Source organism: Neoarius graeffei, chromosome 14, assembly GCF_027579695.1.
Source record: "Neoarius graeffei isolate fNeoGra1 chromosome 14, fNeoGra1.pri, whole genome shotgun sequence".
Classification (NCBI taxonomy): Eukaryota; Metazoa; Chordata; class Actinopteri; order Siluriformes; family Ariidae; genus Neoarius; species Neoarius graeffei.
This window is the reverse complement of record NC_083582.1, coordinates 19,312,780-19,334,318: the sequence shown is the minus strand read 5'-3', so window position 1 is coordinate 19,334,318 and position 21,539 is coordinate 19,312,780. Positions and strand designations below refer to the sequence as shown.

General features: G+C 40.0%; 1 protein-coding gene across 1 annotated transcript in view; it reads right to left on the bottom strand.

The window, feature by feature from the left end:
* Positions 1–17,326, bottom strand: part of brsk1a (BR serine/threonine kinase 1a) — a 93,700-nt gene extending 76,374 nt beyond the window's left edge. Inside the window, exons 1-6 of the mRNA XM_060938771.1 lie at positions 17,239–17,326; positions 4,625–4,719; positions 4,227–4,312; positions 3,976–4,116; positions 3,604–3,720; positions 107–140 (exon numbers count right to left, since the gene is read on the bottom strand). Of these exons, the coding sequence (XP_060794754.1) occupies positions 107–140; positions 3,604–3,720; positions 3,976–4,116; positions 4,227–4,312; positions 4,625–4,719; positions 17,239–17,323 (558 nt within the window). The 5' untranslated portion in view covers positions 17,324–17,326. The remainder of the gene's footprint in view (positions 1–106; positions 141–3,603; positions 3,721–3,975; positions 4,117–4,226; positions 4,313–4,624; positions 4,720–17,238) is intronic.
* Positions 17,327–21,539: the final 4,213 nt, after the last annotated feature.

The window sequence follows — 21,539 nt, the reverse complement described above, 5'->3', positions numbered from 1 at the left end:
GTGGACTACTCAACATGCACTGCTATTAAAAACTACATGCGTTTGTGTTCTGGTAGAGAAATAGGCAACTTAACGGTGAACGTCATAGGATTTAATGGTGACTTACTCTGATCACTTCAGGACAAGCGTAATGTGGAGATCTGAGACAGAGACAGGATAAAGTGTCTCAAAAAATGTACATCCAAATGAATATATGCCATGTTGCATCCTACTAAATTTGACATCAGTATCAAGAAATGGGAGGATTATCAACAATAAAATAATTTCATAAGTGACAAGTTTACTCTCATTAAAATGTATTGCTTTTGAACAGAGAAAAGGGCAAAAGGATTCTCCATATGAGTAGACAAGAGAAACACAAAGAGAACAGGATACAATGCAAACAATGATATCTTAGTCAGTGAAAATATCTTGAATGTGGACAAACTGATTTAATTATGAATATTATAAATTGAATCTAAGAATATTCAGCCTGTTTATGGATGATGTTCTGTTGGCAGGTAATTTTGCTTCTTTCTAAGAATAAATGCTTTCAATTAGAAAAATGATATGCCAATAGGCCGAGATTATTTCAAGCATGAAATTAGCAAGAAATATCAAGAAAGTGGTTTAATAATTTTAGATTTAGCTTATCATAATCATATAATGCCAGATGCTAAATTCAATGATAGTTTAATTTACTAAGAGATTTTTAACTCCACCAACTTTGTTGGAGGAGGTTATGTTTTCGCCTGTTTGACTGTTTGCCTATTCTCAACACAACTGAAAAAGTAGTGAACAGGTTTGGATGAAATTTGGAGGAAAGGTGAGCCATGGACCAAGGAACAATTGATTAGACTTTGATGCAAATCCGGATATACATGTGGATCCAGGATCCAGATACATATGCTGATACAGGAATTTTTTGTTTGCTCCCAACGTAACTCAAAAAGTAGCGAACAGGTTTGGATGAAATTTCGTGTCCAGCTTTAGTATTATCCTTGGTTCAAATGATTTGATTTTGATATTGAGCCAGAACAGGATCCAGATTTTGGATCCGGATCAATATTTCAGATTAGGAAACATCTGGATATTCTAATATGAGGCTTGGTGGAGGTATGCACTCTACCGAGTACCCTTCTAGTTTGCAGTGTAATTGCTTCTACCAAGCTTTTTCCTGTGCCTAATAATTAATATACCTATTTTACTGTATATTAAGGACAGGTTTGTGGCTTCGTGCAGAGAGCTTAAACACAAATAAATATTCCAAATAAGATCTCCTCTTATTCTTGTTTGTTGGTTGGTAGCATCTTGGGTTGGTGACAGGCACTAAAGAAATAAAATTCGTTGTTGTTGTTTCTCCAAGACATGTATACATTGCCTTAAAGATGAATTGTGTTAAATATTTTGACATTTATCCCAGTTCATCTCTTCAAAAGAAAAAGTCATGGACACATGAATGGAAAAGATGTTTTTAAAAAAAATCATAACTAAGTAAAAAAAAAATGCTATAAACAGCAGTAAACAAACTCATCTCATCTCATTATCTCTAGCCGCTTTATCCTTCTACAGGGTCGCAGGCAAGCCGGAGCCTATCCCAGCTGACTACGGGCGAAAGGCGGGGTACACCCTGGACAAGTCGCCAGGTCATCACAGGGCTGACACATAGACACAGACAACCATTCACACTCACATTCACACCTACGGTCAATTTAGAGTCACCAGTTAACCTAACCTGCATGTCTTTGGACTGTGGGGGAAACCGGAGCACCCGGAGGAAACCCACGCGGACACGGGGAGAACATGCAAACTCCACACAGAAAGGCCCTCGCCGGACCCGGGGTTCGAACCCAGGACCTTCTTGCTGTGAGGCGACAGCGCTAACCACTACACCACCGTGCCGCCCAGTAAACAAACTATCACACTGTTATATTAGCAGGTAGATTGCTATAAGTCTTTTGCCACATGCCACAGTTCTTCTTCAGACCTGTCTTTTTCTTTGTTTAACCAAATAATCATATTTTTATCTGTAACGTGTTTTATTACTTCATGTTCATGAGGATGAGGTGGCCGAGTGGTTAAGGTGATGGACTGCTAATCCATTGTACTTGGCACGTGTGGGTTTGAAACCCATCTTTGCCATGGCCTAAAGGTTAGAGAAATAGCTTTGGGACCAAAAGTTGCTGGTTTGATTCCCTGGACCAGCAGGAATGGATATATAGACTTATAGCAATGCATATACACTTTTTCTGGATATTCTTTAAAGGTGCACTACGTAGGATTTAGTGGCATCTAGTGGTGAGGTTGCAGAGTGCAAACAACTGAATACCTCTCCCTCACCAAGCATGGAAAGCACCTACGATGGACTTCAGGTGCTATAATATCTGTCTGCAGAGTCTCAGTTTCACAACAGCAGTTTCATCCCAGTGGCATTTAGCACATGCACGACCATGTTTTTTTTTTTTTTTGTTTATCTTAGCGACCATTAGGCTAATCAACATTTCAATTATTTTATATAGGTTTTCTAAAAATTTGAGATATATAAATAAAATAAAACAATTTCATCTTCGGGGCAGCTCAGTGGTGTAGTGGTTAGCGCTGTCGCCTCACAGCAAGAAGGTCCGGGTTCGAGCCCCGTGGCCGGCGAGAGCCTTTCTGTGCGGAGTTTGCATGTTCTCCCCGTGTCCGTGTGGGTTCCCTCCAGGTGCTCCGGTTTCCCCCACAGTCCAAAGACATGCAGGTTAGGTTAACTAAATTGACCGTAGGGTGTGAATGTGAGTGTGAATGGTTGTCTATGTGTCAGCCCTGTGATGACCTGGCGACTTGTCCAGGGTGTACCCCGCCTTTCGCCCGTAGTCAGCTGGGATAGGCTCCAGCTTGCCTGCGACCCTGTAGAACAGGATAAAGCGGCTAGATGAGATGAGATGAAACGAGAAGAGAATTTCATCTTCTTCCTATGCTGGATTCAAGCTTTCACTTGTAAAAAAAAAAAAACTATGAAATGACAAATGTGCTCTCTGGAGCCAGTGTTTGGTTTGTCCTTTCTGAGTTTCTGTAGAAACGTGGCGGCTCTGTGGAAGTGGACCCACTCCCTATGTAGATATGAAGGGCTCATTCTCAGCTTATAAAAACACAATGATTTGCAGTTACAAGTGATTATACATTAATGAAAACATAATTATGAATACTATACTCCATTTCTGCTAATAGATCCCACTAAATCTTACATATTGCACCTTTAATTGCATACAGACATTTCTCTGTAAAATGTATGCATAATTTTTTTTAATATTCTTTTGAACTTGGAAAGTTGCTCTTTCTTTTAAAGACATATATCGAAGACTACATTTAGATAAAAAAAAAATGTCTGTCCACCAGAAACAAGATAAAAACTAGATCCAACCCAACAATATCTCATAGATGAGACTACATGTGACTTTTCCATCTCATCCAAGTCTTTAGAATGAAAAATCTTTATAATGAGAAGTTAGTGTCTGAATTCAAACAATATTGAAATGTTATCAGTTTCTCTGAGGATAAAGAAAAAAATGACTTCAAGAAAGACTTTTTCTCTCTGTGGGTGAATGCCCCCCACCCACCACACACACACACACACATACTCACCCACAGCTTGTCTCTAGCAGACTGTCCCCCACCTGTAGGGAGGCCATGCCAAAGTCAGCGATTCTGATATTATTCTTTTCATCCAGTAGGAGATTCTCTGGCTTCAGATCTCGGTGACTGCATGAACACACCGCACAAATCCACACAAACACCACACTATTACTGTGCACATCAGAAGACACATTTAATATCCATCTATTACCATAGATCTACATGCAAAATCCACTAAACACAACTCAACTATCACTAGATCACACTAAATCTTTTAATTCAGGGATTACAATGCAATTAAAAAAAACACACACACAAAACTCCTGACTTCTTTTCATTTGATTTCTTTCTCTATTTCTGTGAGCCAAACCCAGGCTTTACCAGATAGAGTGATTGTGGCAGAAATCCAGAGCTGAGATGATCTGCCTGAAGAACTTTCTGGCTTCTTTAGGTGTCAGTCTCCCTTTTTTCACTAAATAGTCAAAAAGCTCACCGCCAGACACATGCTCCAACACCAGGTACCTGCCGGAGTACATCCGTGAAAAACTACATATGTGCTGACGAAGCGTAGTACAGAAATAAACAGTGACATAGTGATGTCATGCTCGATTAGGATAGCTGTTTAAACTCACAGGTACTTGTTATTCTCATAGACGTCATGCAGTTTCAAAACATGCGGGTGCTCAATTAGTTTTAGGATTGCGATCTCTCTTTCCACCTGAATTGAAGGAGAGAGAGAGAGAGAGAGAGAGAGAGAGGGGCTATTACCAAAACATTAAAAAAAGAATGAAACTGAAATGAATTTTCACATTATGAACAATGCTAACAATTCATGACGGTCAGTAACCACCAATTACCCAGATACTTAGCATATCTGGAAGAATGATCACACATACTGCATCACATGACTTTCATATTACCAAAAAGAATGACGGGCATCACTAACTGCAATCCTGAAAATGTTTCACAAATCTCTAGTTCAGACATTACAGAGAACCATTAAAAAAGTAACACACAACATGTGTCGTACCTTCATGAGCACAGACTCCGAGAGCTTTTCTCGGTTCACTATTTTGATGGCCACTTTCTGGCCTGTGATGCAGTGCACCCCGAGTTTCACCAGCCCTTTCAAGAAAACGGAGAGGAACTGTTAAGCAAGGTATGTTCCATATTATTTCTAATCATTAATTTTCATTGTTAGTTTTATGAAAAAAAACTCTCTCCAAACGCTTGATATTCAACATTATGGGGCTAACAAATGAGCTATAAATATATAGCTTATAAGCTATAATCAACCACAATGCATACCACCATACACTCGCCTCAAACCATGCTGGGTTATTCAACCTCAAACAATTTTATCGACTGGAATTAATAAAATAAACCACTAGAAACCTTTGGAAGTTCTGATGAAAATATTTTTTAGGACGTCTTGTTGAAAAGAAAAAAGATAGTTTATGGAACAACTTTTTATAGATGGCATAATGTGATAAGTACTACGTTGTTTCGTGCACATTCTACAAATATAACTCTAAACGGATATAAAACATCATTCTTTAATTCATAAAAAATGCAATTGCAAGTAGTACGTTGCTGTAGTATAAGAGGAATATCACTTTGCCATATGCTGTGTGTGGAAATTAATCAACTCAGGGTGGTAAGGAATCACATTGCCAAAATTGTTGATTATTTTCTTAAAGCAGCACACCTTAGTGTATTTTAATATTTAATTAATGTACTGTTTAGGGGTTTCACTAACCAGGCAAGCCAAGGAACCTAGACCAGGGTCTTCAACTACAACCCCGATTCCAAAAAAGTTGGGACAAAGTACAAATTGTAAATAAAAATGGAATGCAATAATTTACAAATCTCAAAAACTAATATTGTATTCACAATAGAACATAGACAACATATCAAATGTCGAAAGTGAGACATTTTGAAATTTCATGCCAAATATTGGCTCATTTGAAATTTCATGATAGCAACACATCTCAAAAAAGTTGGGACAGGGGCAATAATGGCGCTTTTCCACTACCAACGCGGCTGAGTTGGGCTGAGCCGTGCCGTGCTGAGTTGGGCTGAGTTGAGCTGAGTGAGGCTGTTGGAGTTGCATTTCGACTACAACCGCGCTGAACCGTGCCGGCTGGAAGTGGGTGGACACATTGGGTGGAGTTAGCGAAAGTGGGTGGACGTCACGTGATGTCGTTAGGCGGTGCAAACAGTGACATCAGTGATCTTTTAAGTGGTAGTCTCACGACCCGGATAGTAAACAATAAACATGGAGTCGTTAGTGTTGCTGGTCTTGGTGCTGTGGCTTGTTGTCACCGACAACGCCAACAGATACTGGCAAGAGCGTATAGATGAGGCGAGGCGCATAAGGCTTCATAATTCTCGTAATTCTTCTTCTTCCGGGTTTACAGTGTTGACAGATCCCAGCATGCTCGCGGGGCGTGTGTGGGCATGTGAGGACACTCCTCCTCACCAATCAGTGCACAGGGGAGTGTCTGCTCACGCCCCTAGCCCCACTCGGCTCGGTTTGGCTCGCTTCAGCCCTACTCCAAAACCGTGCGAGTTTTGGGTGCTAAGCAGGGCTGAAGCGAGCTGAGTCGTGCTGCTCTAAGGTAGTCGAAACGCAAGCCGTGTCGGGCTGAAGTGAGCTGAAGCGAGCTGAAGTGAGCTGAAAAAGGGTAGTGGAAAAGGGCCATAAGAGGCTGGAAAAGTTAAAGGTACAAAAAAGGAACAGCTGGAGGACCAAATTGCAACTCATTAGGTCAATTGGCAATAGGTCATTAACATGACTGAAAGAGCATCTTGGAGTGGCAGCAGCTCTCAGAAGTAAAGATGGGAAGAGGATCACCAATCCCCCTAATTCTGTGCCGAAAAATAGTGGAGCAATATCAGAAAGGAGTTCGACAGTGTAAAATTGCAAAGAGTTTGAACATATCATCATCTACAGTGCATAAAATCATCAAAAGATTCAGAGAATCTGGAAGAATCTCTGTGCATAAGGCTCAAGGCTGGAAAACCATACTGGGTGTCTGTGATTTTCGGGCCCACTGCATCACATACAGGCATGCTTCTGTATTGGAAATCACAAAATGGGCTCAGGAATATTTCCAGAGAACATTATCTGTGAACACAATTCACCATGCCGTCCACTGTTGCCAGCTAAAACTCTATAGTTCAAAGAAGAAGCCGTATCTAAACATTATCCAGAAGCACAGACGTCTTCTCTGGGCCAAGGCTCATTTAAAATGGACTGTGGCAAAGTGGAAAACTGTTCTGTGGTCAGACAAATCAAAATTTGAAGTTCTTTATGGAAATCAGGGACGTCGTGTCATTCGGACTAAAGAGGAGAAGGACGACCCAAGTTGTTATCAGCGCTCAGTTCAGAAGCCTGCATCTCTGATGGTATGGGGTTGCATTAGTGTGTGTGGCATGGGCAGCTTACACATCTGGAAAGACACCATCAATGCTGAAAGGTATATCCAGGTTCTAGAGCAACATATGCTATCATCCAGACGACGTCTCTTTCAGGTAAGACCTTGCATTTTCCAACATGACAATGCCAAACCACATACTGCATCAATTGCAGCATCATGGCTGCGTAGAAGAAGGGTCTGGGTACTGAACTGGCCAGCCTGCAGTCCAGATCTTTCACCCATAGAAAACATTTGGCGCATCATAAAACGGAAGATACAACAGAAAAGACTTAAGACAGTTGAGCAACTAGAATCCTACATTAGACAAGAATGGGTTAACATTCCTATCCCTAAACTCGAGCAACTTGTCTCTTCAGTCCCCAGACGTTTACAGACTGTTGTAAAGAGAAAAGGGGATGTCTCACAGTGGTAAACATGGCCTTGTCCCAACTTTTTTGAGATGTGTTGTTGCCATGAAATTTAAAATCACCTAATTTTTCTCTTTAAATGATACATTTTCTCAGTTTAAACATTTGATATGTCATCTATGTTCTATTCTGAATAAAATATGGAATTTTGAAACTTCCACATAATTGCATTCCGTTTTTATTTACAATTTGTACTTTGTCCCAACTTTTTTGGAATCGGGGTTGTAAGATTTCTAAAGATCCAGTGACAAAAAATTCCTTGCTTTGAAAAGTTGATGGGGATGATATTGAACTTTTTATTGTGCAAACATTAGTGATTAGTTATGAATAAGACAATTTGAAGTACAGTAGTTAGGTTTTGTTTCGTAGTAGCACTATATCAGTCAAAGTGATACCATTCACCTTTTTCTTTAATAATTAATGTTGGCATTTCGGTAATCAGACTGAAACATGTTATCAGCCAGCCATTTTTTTTCCAAACTGCTGCATCACATGGTATTCTGTCATATGGAAAGAAAGTGCTCTCTACCCTCTTCCACACACATGACCAGCTAGTGTCACTGGCTGTGACTGACAGGTGAGAGTAAGATCCTGTTCATACCTGGCATTAACATGCATCTTGGGGATCAGGTCACAAGTGGTCAGCTCTAAGTACAGGTATGAATGGGGTCAAATGCGTCCTGAAGACGTATTGTGATCCAATCACTCAGACCACCGTCAGAGGTGGTCTGAGCTGTATATAGCCACATTCTTTTAGCAGTGTAGACATCAATGTGTCCTGGGTCACAATGAAGGACCACCTATTCAACTGACGTCCTCTGCGCAAGTCGAAGTATGTACTCATTTGCTTGCCAACGGCATCATATTAAAGCACAACTATTAAAGTACAACATTAAATTTTGATTTCTTCTTCTTATTATTATTATTATTATTAAATCTTTGCAAAAGGAAATGATGCACGTGTTTATTTGCATATGGAGTGGGGATCACAAGTGCTCGCTCAAGACGCATGTGAAAATGCATGCTAATGCCAGGTGTGAACTGACGTAGAGCTGTCCACTTGTGACCTGATCACCCAAGACGCATGTTAATATCAGGTGTGAACAGGGCCTAATACTATTTACCTAAATATGTAAATATTTACCTATTTAGGTAAATAATTTACATAAATGCATGTGATTGATGGATAAACCACAACAGAGTGCAAACTACAGAAGTACAAAAGTAGCGCTGGTTCATGTTTTGAACATTAGACCCGCTGCTTGTTTTTTCTTATGTTTATCGACTCCTATGTTCACAGTGCTTTGTTTGGTGCTTCACAGATCCACATCCAGACTGCAATCAGCCAGTTGATGACCCCAAGAAAATACTCAAAGGACCTCTGTTTTAGCTGAAAACTAACAGTTTTATTAAAAACCAATATTCAACTGTAAATACATGACACCATAGCCTGAATTACACCATATGCAATTTGAAGTAAGTGTGTAGTCAATTTTGGCTACAGAGGATGAACAACAATTGCCTTGACAGATGAAGTCAATTTAACATAAGAGAAATATACTGTATAATATGTACATGGGAATGTTCTCAGAAGGTGCATTAGATAAGATCAGTCAATTTTTTCACAGTTGGGGGCGTTGTGGCTCAGGTGGTTAAGGCGCCATACCATGAATGCGGGCGACCTGGGTTCGATTCCGGCCCGAGGTCATTTCCCGATCCCTTCCCGTCTCTCTCTCTCCCGCTCATTTCCTGTCTCTACACTGTCCTATCCAATAAAGGTGCAAAAAGCCCAAAAAAATATCTTTAAAAAAAAAATTTTTTTCACGGTTAACTCTCGCATTTAAGTAGGTGGATTAAACATTTAAATGTTTTTTTGACTCCTTGAGCCCACTCCCTAATTCCCATTCATGTTTATGAAGCGCCGCCCCCAGTATCCACAGTGGCCTGTAGAGTAGGGATGTATATCTCTATCAGTGAGGCCAACGCAATACACATGCATTAACTCAATGCATTGCCAATAATCCAATACATTAAAGATACAAATGAAGCAACTACCTGTACTAATGCAATATAATATGATTCACCCCACTGAGATACAGTGCAATTCGACACGATTTGATTCAACACAATGCGATGCAAAAGAATATGATGCTAGGAAATTCAGTATGGTACAGATGGTTTGATTTTATTTATTTGGTTCTTCTTAAGGCAGCATGATAGTGCAGTGTTTAGCACTGTTACCTCACAGCAAAGAGGTTCTGGGTTTAAACCTTGTGGAGTTTGAGCGTTCTCCTTGAGCCTGTCCGGGTTCACTCCACGTGCTCTGGTTTCCTTCCACAGTCCAAAAACATGCAGATTAGGTCAAGTGGCTAGTCTAAATTGTCCACAAGTGTGAACAGTTGTTCGTCTCTGTGTTAACCCCATTATCAATTGGCAACATCCCCAAGGTATATCCCACCTCACACCCGAAGCTAGATGGGGTTGTCTCCAGCTTCCCTTGCAACACTGACAGATAAGTGGTATAGATAATGGATGGATAGTAGTTCTTAAGCAAATTAAATCAACTTAAAATTTGTACAATGAAAAGATGTTAGAAATTATCCCAACTCATCCCCAGTTGTATCTGGTGCACACATTTTTAATCAAGGCAATCACACTGAACTTTTATGCCAGTGCACCAATTTGAATGCATGAATCTTATCATCCCTCCTGTTATGCCCAGGTCAGATGGCAGGCTGCAACTAGTTTTCAACTACTTGTGTCTACCTGCGATAACAAAATCGCAGGTAGACGCAAGATTGGTCTTGCGTTGACGCACGGCGACACAGATAATGGCAGAGTTGTTGCAGAAGGTCTTTAGTAGAGGCAGGTTGACGCAAGTGGAACACGATCTGTTCACATTTCAGCTGCGATTCACTTCCAATCAGTGCAAATAGCAGGTTGACACATGTAGAGGCAGGTGGTCATGCAACACTTGAGTGACCAATCGCAGGTTGAAGCAGGTAGTGGCAGCTAGACACAGGGGAAGACAAATCTTTAGAGATGGCTGCAGTGCATCACAGGTAGATACAGACTGCACCTGCAAATAGTTTACAACAACCTGCGAGCAATCTTATGGCCTTATATTTTTTAAAGGTTTTCTGTGCGCTGTGTCAACTTGCGTCTAGCTGTGTCTGCTTCCAACTGGTTGCGTCCTGTCATAACAGCTTAAAACCTCTGTGTCTTGCAATACGTCTGACCACAATGAAGGATTTGATGCAAAACGCCTGCATCCACCTGCGATCGGTCGCCGCCCAACCGATCACAGGTTGCAGCACGCGTCTTTCTGCCGTCTGACCTGGGCATTAAGTGTCTAATATGGATATTTTGGCACTCCCTAAAAGCAGAGCTCCTGATGAGTGTATAAGCAAAATATTTGCAAGGGCACAAAATCAACCTGAATAGAATAGTAATATTATAACATATGAACCATTGAATTGTGTAGTGTCATGTATTTTGCATCAATAAATTGCTGCATTGTCTTTTAACAGTGATACCAATAATGAGATACACATCACAGTTATGAATACATATTTATTCCTTTCTTTGACACCACATGCCATGCACCAGAAACAACACGTTTATTATGGTGTGACTCTGCTGGGTGCCTGGTGGACAGCAGTGAACTAGTGCTTTCACTTTACATCAGGACTGTAGAGTTACCATCCAATATCAAACTCGATATGTCAAACAATTTCTGGTTACAACTGTCATGTTCATAGATAGATAGATAGATAGATAGAGATAGATAGATAATTTTATTTAATGTCGATATGTACAGTGACCCAAAGACTCGTAATGAATACATTGGAACCTTTATATAAAATCTAATTAAGAATTTGTAAAATATGTAAAACGTCCATGCTCGTTTGCATGTATGCGCAACGCCATTAGAACTAATTACCATGCACCTGTTCCTGATTAGAGCTCAATCACAGCACATACATATAAGGACTGAGTAACACAGAGACTTTGTGAAGTATACGCTCTGTAGCCTGCGTCTGATGTTACCAAGCCTTGTATTTTTTAAATTGCTTTTCTGGTTTTGACCCTGTTTGTGTTTTTGGACTGTGAGTATTCCCTCTGATATCCTATCTGTGCCTCACTCCACCACTGCCTGTTTTTCGACTCTGCCTTTGTCTCCTCTTTGGATCTGTTTGTTAGCGTGTTTTCAATAAAACTCTCCCTGCGATTACATCTGTCTATTGCTCTTACATGACAAACTGTCAACTGTCCAATAAGCTGGTCAACTAATAAAACTATTTTAACTAGTTTTATATGAAACTATCGTGAATATTTTCCATAAAATGTGTTAGTAAATAATCCCACGTTATTTTTTAAAAAGCAAATTAAAAATAAGTACTGGATAAAAACCCATCTATCTTATGTAAAGATACACATTTCACTGTCTGGTGGTCAACTGTTTATGAGACACATTGCCTTGTGTTTTTCATCGGGTTCCCTGTGGTGGTACATGTACAGTGGTGCTTGAAAGTTTGTGAACCCTTTATAATTTTCTATATTTCTGCATAAATATGACCTAAAACATCAGCAGATTTTAACATAAGTCCTAAAAGTAGATAAAGAGAACCCATTTAAACAAATGAGACAAAAATATTACACTTGGTCATGTATTTATTGAGGAAAATGATCCAATATTACATAACTGTGAGTGGCAAAAGTATGTGAACCTTTGCTTTCAGTATCTGGTGTGACCCCCTTGTGCAGCAATAACTGCAACTAAACATTTGTGGTAACTGTTGATCAGTCCTGCACACCAGCTTGGAGGAATTTTAGCCCATTCCTCTGTACAGAACAGCTTCAACTCTGGGATGTTGGCGGGTTTCTTCACATGAACTGTTCGCTTCAGGGTCTTCCACAACATTTCAATAGGATTAAGGTCAGGACTTTGAGTTGGCCATTCCAAAACATTAACTTTATTCTTCTTTAACCATTCTTTGGTAGAATGACTTGTGTGTTTAGGGTCATTGTCTTGCTGCATGACCCACCTTCTCTTGAGATTCAGTTCATGGACAGATGTCCTGACATTTTTCCTTTAGAATTTGCTGATATAATTCAGAATTCATTGTTCCATCAATGATGACAAACCGTCCTGGCCTAGATGCAGCAGAACAGGCCCAAACCATGATACTACCACCACCATGTTTCACTGATGGGACAAGGTTCTTATGCTGGAATGCAGTGTTTTCCTTTCTCCAAACATAACGCTTCTCATTTAAACCAAAATTTCTATTTTGGTCTCATCCGTCCACAAAACATTTTTCCAATAGCCTTCTGGCTTGTCCACGTGATCTTTAGCAAACTGCAGATGAGCAGCAATGTTCTTTTTGGAGAGCAGTGGCTTTCTCCTTGCAAACTTGCCATGCACACCATTGTTACTCAGTGTTCTCCTGATGGTGGACTCATGAACATGAACATTAGCCAATGTGAGAGAGGCCTTCAGTTGCTTAGAAGTTACCCTGGGGTCCTTTGTGACCTCGCTGACTATTACATGCCTTGCTCTTGGAGTAATCTTTGTTGGTCGACCACTCCTGGGGAGGGTAACAATGGTCTTGAATTTCCTCCATTTGGACACAATCTATCTGACTGTGGATTGGTGGAGTCCAAGCTCTTTCGAGATGGTTTTATAACCTTTTCCAGCCTGATGAGCATCAACAACGCTTTTCCTGAGGTCCTCAGAAATCTCCTTTGTTCGTGCCATGATACACTTCCACAAACATGTGTTGTGAAGATCAGACTTTGATAGATCCCTGTTCTTTAAATAAAACAGGGTGCCCACTCACACCTAATTGTCATCCCACTGATTGAAAATGCCTGACTCTAATTTCACCTTCAAATTAACTGCTAATCCTAGAGGTTCACATTCTTTTGCCACTCGTGGATATGTAATATTGGATCATTTTCCTCAATAAATAAATGACCAAGTATAATATTTTTGTCTCATTTGTTTAACTTTGTTCTCTTTATCTACTTTTAGGACTTGTGTGAAAATCTGATGATGTTTTAGATCATTTTTATACAGAAATATAGAAAATTCTAAAGGGTTCACAAACTTTCAAGCACCACTGTACATCCTATGTTGTGTGGTCAAGCCATCAAAAATCAGGTTAATGGATATTACATGGTTGCATGAAGATATGAAGTTTATCTTAGAGCGGTGAAAATATTCACGAGTTAGAAGTACGAACAAGTGAAAATATTTTCAACACAGGAGGATAAACTTCATATCTTCACGCCACCATGTTATGTTCTTTATATTATATGGACACATCCACAAAAAATGCAAGTTAATCAAAAGAATTTTAAGTTTGAACCAGTTCGCCATTTTGACAACGCGTGCCTAGTCAGTGGGAAAACACTGTGAGTGACGTCATCAGAGTGAAATATCGGGAATTATTTTACATACAGGGCACTTTTTCAATGGAATAAAAACTTTTTTTTGCGGTCCGGTTTCCATCAAATCCTGCACTCTGATTGGCTGGTGAGCCAGTTACAGACCCCGGTTACAGACCTCTGGCGACTTGCTCGTTCACAACAACAACAAACATAGTAGCAATTTTTGTCAACATTTATCTTTTTTATAAGATTTATTTATAAGATTTTTATCAAAAGTCTTATAAATTTTTGCCAGCATTTCTCAGCATAATAGCATTAATTTTACATCATGGATAGCAATAACAACAGTCTTCACAGCAAAAGCAAGTTTTACTACCCTAAGGAAGAAGAAATAAAATAAAACATTTCAGGAGAAAACTAAAAACCTGTAACTGTTGCTAACACCGAGCAAAAACATGGCTGAATCCTGAATGACTCAATTTTGTATAAATAGGGGACTACATAGGCGGCAAAATGTAATTTTTTTCCTGCCATGGAAGTGCACTTGTATACTGAGGAGGAAGCCATTTGCATTACAGCCATGAATGAGGATTCAAAATAGCATTAATTTTACAGCATGGATAGCGATAACGACAGTGTTCACAGTGAAAGCAAGTTTTACTACCCTGAGGAAGACAAAATAAAAGAAAACATTTCAGGAGAAAGCTAAAAACCTGTAACTTGCTAACGCCGAGCAAAAACATGGCTGAATTCTGAATGACTCAATTTTGCATAAATAGTGAACTACATAGGTGGCAAAATGTAGTTTTTTTTCCTGCCATGAAAGTGCACTTGTATACCGAGGAGGAAGCAATTTGCATTGCAGCCGTGAATGAGGATTCAAAATGGCGGCTCACCTCGGCTCGGTTTTCCCTTTCGGGCGCCCTCATTTTCTGTTAGAATTTGGTAAAGAAAAAAGTAAATATATTATTTACCAGCTTAAGGTCGGTCCATATGGTGAAATACCGTGACCTCAGCCTTGAATACTGACCTTGGCCCAGAGGGCCTCGGTCAGTACTTTCAAGACCTTGGTTACGGTATTTCACGATACGGACCTCCCAGCTCGTAAATAACATATATGTATTCTATTCCCTTCTAATGTGTTTCCTTCATTTGGTTTGATAGCATACAATATTGTTAGCAAATCGCTTATCCTACATGTATTACATCACTCTACCCAATGGAGAATGAGTGCTGAATATGGTTTACTATATTGCATGGTTGTCAAGACAACATGACGCCACATGTCGGAGCTGATACGAATATCCAATGAGAAAGTTTTCTGCTGCGCATGTGCACAAGCATTTCTTAGTTCACTGGGAAAGAGAAAGACATAGTGAACACCCGAAAGGCTACCAAAACTTCATGAAATATTCTTCACGCATATTTACAAAAGAAAAACATACCAATGGACATCAAAAAACAGTTAAAAAGACAGGTTAGAGACATGAAACGTCCACACTAGTGAGCAACTATGACAATTTGTAAACAAACATGGCTGCCAGGTTTGAGTTGTTAAATACGGAAGATATTGAGAGAATTTTGAAAAAGAAAGATGCGTTGAACACCCAAAAGGAATGTGTATGTATAATAATTATAATATTGGCTGGCTTTTTTCATAGTATATCAGATATATTCCATTCAGCAACTCGTCTTTGACTCATTCCATAGCTGAATGCCAGTCAATATTATTTAAATGTCATTCAGACCCGTGATGTATTTCAAATGAAAAATACAAGTTTTTCAACATGAGAAGATAAACTTAATATCTTCAAACCAATGTGTGATGATCTTTTTATTATACAGACACACTGACAAACAAAAAGTATCCAAATTTATCAAAACAATTCATAAATTTCCTCACAAGTGACAGAGATTTATGCCACGGTTTGTATGAAAAATACGAGTGGTGTACTTCCCAGTAAAATACTCATGTCCATAGACCCCTTTGCAGTAAACGTCATTCATACGTAAGCGGAAATTGCGGGCGCAGCCTGGACCCAAAAAAGACTCAGAAATGCCTAGTTGTTGTATTTTCGGGTGTCAGAATCGTAGCAGTGATTGGGTTAAAATGTTCAGAATTCCAGCAGGATCTCACCCATTCCAAAAAAATCGCCGATGTCTATGGCTACAAGCCATCAAACATGTAGATTGGGATGAAAGCACCATCAAAAATGCGCGGGTTTGCAGCGCCCACTTCATCACAGGTAAGATCAGGCTATTTATTAAATATTTCTTTTTTTATTCTTTCTAGTCTTCGTTTATTGATGTAGCAAAATACTTTGGTAACGTTTGTCTGATTAGCTGGGTCATAGTTACACAATGTAATGAATATTGTTAGCATGTTAACTTAGCTTTGCATGCAATTTTGTTTGTAGGAGAGGTCTCGCTTGACTCAAGCAGTCCAGATTTTGTGCCATCATTATTTGTGTATGCCGAAAATCACAATTTTGGAAAGGTAAAATTGTGTGCCCTCACTCTAAATGCCAACTTACGTTGACTCCTCTAACCTAGCTCCCGCCCCGTTCAGTTTCATTTCTGCTCTCTGCCTCTCGCTTTTTACGCAGCTCTGATTTATCTTAGCTGTACTCTTTACACTATCATTCCTTTCATGCCATTACCTCCTGCAAATTGCTGTTTAGTGTTGGTATTTGCTGTTGTAGCTAAAGCCACATTGCCATCACACCACTGGCATAATTTGATTAAAACAAAATGAATATGAATGCCCATTGTTAATCAAGTTGTACATGCCCGCACATAACATAATATCATATGCGTCTAAAGACTTGTAGGCACGAAGGTTTTCGTGGGTGTACACTGAAGTCTTGTCAATAAGGTACGAGTATATATATCTGGCCATTGTATACCAGGGAACTTACTAACATCGTCCGTCCACTCTTTAATTAAATACGGATCCGGTAGGCGATGTCCACTTGTTAGGGTTAACTTATTTATGTAGCATTCTCGATCTTGTAACGACAATTGTTTGGCATAATCTGACAGCTCATAATGCCGGTCTATGGGCAGCGCCATTGTTTCTGGGTCCAGGCTGCGCGCGCATCCTGGCAACGGTCGGTTTGTTTACAAACATGCGAATTGAACATGCGAATCATATAATAGATAATTATATTATCTTAATGGCGCTCCGGTATAAAATGACTGACAGGGGGCATATCTGAGCTGGTCCGGAAGTCAGTTTTGCAAACAGGTTTTCTCAGGCACTTAATACAGTTGCGCTGAAGCTATGAGTTAAACCTTTCTAGTTGTTCATGCTTGACATATCTTTGAGGCTATTTGTGCATGTAAGAACGAACAAAACAATGGATATAGCACCTTTAATGAAGGCACCGTCTCCTTACCTGTCTGTCCTTTCCCGAGTGTCTTCTCCAGCCTGTACGGCCCCACATACTGAGCCGTCTGGCTGCACGTCGGGTCTTTTGACATGGCGGAGAGAGGCTTTAGCGACAGATTTAACTTGCAACCTTTTGTAATTTGATCCTCAGAACATCCCCGTGTGCTCTAAAAGAAGTGATGGGGCTATCTCGAGTCCTGTAACGTTGTTGTTGAAGCGTCAGCATGTGGCCAGGCCTGTACACAAGGATGCTGCTGCAAATGCACGTCCCATCTCTGTGCTGCTGCTCTTCATCCCGATCGGACGCTCATGATCCCCATAATCACGATGACACCATTCGTGCGAATGAACTATTATTTACGCACAGTGCGTGATGCATCATGTCCAAGTTAAAATCGGTTGCTTCCAGCCTTTCTACACGTCTGCATCAGCTCTCCTATAGGCTACAGGATCATCACCGTCCTTTTTTTGTTTTGTTTTTGAAAGTCATCGCCTGCCAGGATCAACCATTGAAAGGAGGCTGTTTGGAAACATAAACCAGATCCTCAATGCGCAAAAGGCCTGTGATCACAGGTAAGGGATGCAGCGTGTTCTGTTTTTTCAAAGCACATACACGCGCACGCGCGCTAAAACACGCACAAATACGCGCGCGCGTCCTGTACAGAGAAACACGACTCTAATGCATTGTATTCCAGTTTACAAAGAAATTAGGTTTGCTCTATAAATCTGTAGTGTGCATCGTGATAGTGATTAGCAAGTAAACAGCAAACATCCGTTTCGGACAAAACAACCCTCTTTAGATGCCCTCCCTGTATAAGCACAGAACAGCATCCTTCTCTCCCTCCCTGTTCCTCTCTCTGTCTCTCTCCTCCGCGGTGTCCTCCTCCTGCCTGCGTTCACGCAAAGCTTCCGAGATGAAAAGATGATCAATCAGACCATGCTCCGATGCCCGATTGTAGCTTCCCATTCGGATATTGCCAATTGCCTTTGAAATATATTTTTTATTTCCTCCTTCTTTCAGTAAATCGCTCTATCCAGTTTTCTCTCTCTTCCTTCTTCTCACTAGCATCAGTATCCGGGTCCTTCTCTCTCTCTCTAGTGTGTTGTCTCACACAGGTTCCTTCATTGCCCCAGGAAGCAAATAAGTTCAAATAGTCTTAGTTAAAATATGAATAAGAAGAAAATTGAAATAAAGTTTGCGTCTACCTGTATGAACGCTATAGGAAAATAGCATGGTGCATTGAAGCACGGTGGTAGCAGCGTGTTTTTGTGAAGCTGAGTTACTAGGCAAGTTTACAATGCAGTTTTTCGTAACAATAGAAGCAATGTTATTAAAAAATTGACAATGAATTGCGAAAAGCGCTTTTATTTCAGAAAGGTTGCGTTTCCATTTCAATTTTGTGAAGCAAAATTCATTTTGTCATTTGCAGTTGTATTTTGTCAAATGTTTTATAACATTGCTTATGAGGGTTTTTTTTTTAAATTCTAGTTTCCATTTGTTTTTTAGTTCACAATTTCAAATTGTACTGAGATGAGATGACATTACGCAGATTAATGAAAACACAGTGACTGTTGCTGTTCTAAAGTTGATTATTTTCCATATCCAAAAGTTTTATTCCCCTTTATACAACCCTGATTCCAAAAAAGTTGGGACAAAGTACAAATTGTAAATAAAAACGGAATGCAATGATGTGGAAGTTTCAAAATTCCGTATTTTATTCAGAATAGAACATAGATGACATACATTTTCTCAGTTTAAACAGTTATCATTTAAAGAGAAAAATTAGGTGATTTTAAATTTCATGACAACAACACATCTCAAAAAAGTTGGGACAAGGCCATGTTTACCACTGTGAGACATCCCCTTTTCTCTTTACAACAGTCTGTAAACGTCTGGGGACTGAGGAGACAAGTTGCTCAAGTTTAGGGATAGGAATGTTAACCCATTCTTGTCTAATGTAGGATTCTAGTTGCTCAACTGTCTTAGGTCTTTTTTGTCGTATCTTCCGTTTTATGATGCGCCAAATGTTTTCTATGGGTGAAAGATCTGGACTGCAGGCTGGCCAGTTCAGTGCCCGGACCCTTCTTCTATGCAGCCATGATGCTGTAATTGATGCAGTATGTGGTTTGGCATTGCCATGTTGGAAAATGCAAGGTCTTACCGGAAAGAGACATCGTCTGGATGGGAGCATATGTTGCTCTAGAACCTGGATATACCTTTCAGTATTGATGGTGTCTTTCCAGATGTGTAAGCTGCCCATGCCACACGCACTAATGCAACCCCATACCATCAGAGATGCAGGCTTCTGAACTGAGCACTGATAACAACTTGGGTCATCCTTCTCCTCTTTAGTCCGAATTTAGTCCCTGATTTCCATAAAGAACTTCAAATTTTGATTTGTCTGACCACAGAACAGTTTTCCACTTTGCCACAGTCCATTTTAAATGAGCCTTGGCCCAGAGAAGACGTCTGTGCTTCTGGATCATGTTTAGATACGTCTTCTTTTTTGAACTATAGAGTTTTAGCTAGCAACGGCGGATGGCACGGTGAATTGTGTTCACAGATAATGTTCTCTGGAAATATTCCTGAGCCCATTTTGTGATTTCCAATACAGAAGCATGCCTGTATGTGATGCAGTGCCGTCTAAGGGCCCAAAGATCACGGGCACCCAGTATGGTTTTCCAGCCTTGACCCTTACGCACCAAGATTCTTCCAGATTCTCTGAATCTTTTGATGATATTATGCACTGTAGATGATGATATGCTCAAACTCTTTGCAATTTTACACTGTCGAACTCCTTTCTGATATTGCTCCACTATTTGTCGGTGCAGAATTAGGGGGATTGGTGATCCTCTTCCCATCTTTACTTCTGAGAGCCGCTGCCACTCCAAGATGCTCTTTTTATACCCAGTCATGTTAATGACCTATTGCCAATTGACCTAATGAGTTGCAATTTGGTCCTCCACCTGTTCCTTTTTTGTACCTTTAACTTTTCCAGCCCCTTATTGCCACTGTCCCAACTTTTTTGAGATGTGTTGCTGTTATGAAATTTCAAATGAGCCAATATTTGGCATGAAATTTCAAAATGTCTCACTTTCGACATTTGATATGTTGTCTGTTCTATTGTGAATACAATATCAGTTTTTGAGATTTGTAAATTATTGCATTCATTTTTTTATTTACAATTTGTACTTTGTCCCAACTTTTTTGGAATCGGGGTTTTTTGTGTGTGTGTGTGTGTGTGTGTGTGTGTGTGTGTGTATATAATAGTATGTATGTATATAATACACACACACACACACACACACACACACACACACAGGGAAATAGGACACTCCTATTTTTCATGAGTTGCATGAAAAATACAATGGAGACATGGAGAACAAAAACCTTGACAAATATCTATATGTCACTTCTAGGGAAATCAATAATTTGGGTACTTCTTGTTTGTCAGTGTGTCTATATAATAAAAAGAAAATCACATGTTGGCTTGAAGATGTGAAGTTTATCTTCTTGTGTTGAAAAACTTGCATTTTTCATATGAAATACATTGCAGATCTGAGTGACATATTTCCCTATATTTCACTCTGTCAGTAAAACCAGTGTTGTAGTCGAGTCACTCAACCTCCAGTCCAGTCTCGAGTCCCCGGTATTCAAGTCCAAGTCATTAAAGAAAATTTCAAGTTGAGTCCGAGTCAAGTCCACTATTGATCTGAGTCGAGTCCGAGAACAAGACTCCAACCACACCATTTGATGGTGACAGTTGCTGCCTTTATATGAAACCATGTCTGCTACTGTGTTGGATTAACGTTACTGCTTGACTGCCCCATTGTAGTTCATAGGATACAGATAAAAAAAGCTTGTTCATTGCTCAGCAAGCCCTGCTATCAACAGTGCAAATAACATAGCCTGTCTCTGCGTGTACTACTCTGGGTGTAGTCTTTCCAACCGAAGATTGAAGTTCAAGGTTGTCCTCATCGTCTCCTCGATAGTTCTTCTACATATGGAACACATAGCAGTACATTTTTCCCACTGCACGAGAGTGCAGTGGGAAAAATGTACTGCTATGTGTTCCATATGTAGAAGAACTATCTGTATGAGCAAAGCAGTCTGTATGAGCAAAGCAGACAGTCCTAGGGGCATTCTCTCCAGGCATTTTAGCACCATTAAGAAGAAGAAGAAGAAACCTTTATTCCTCACATGCACACTTCAAGCACAGTGAAATTCATCCTCTGCATTTAACCCATCTGAAGCAGTGAACACACGCACACACTCAGAGCAGTGGGCAGCCACACCAGAGCACCCGG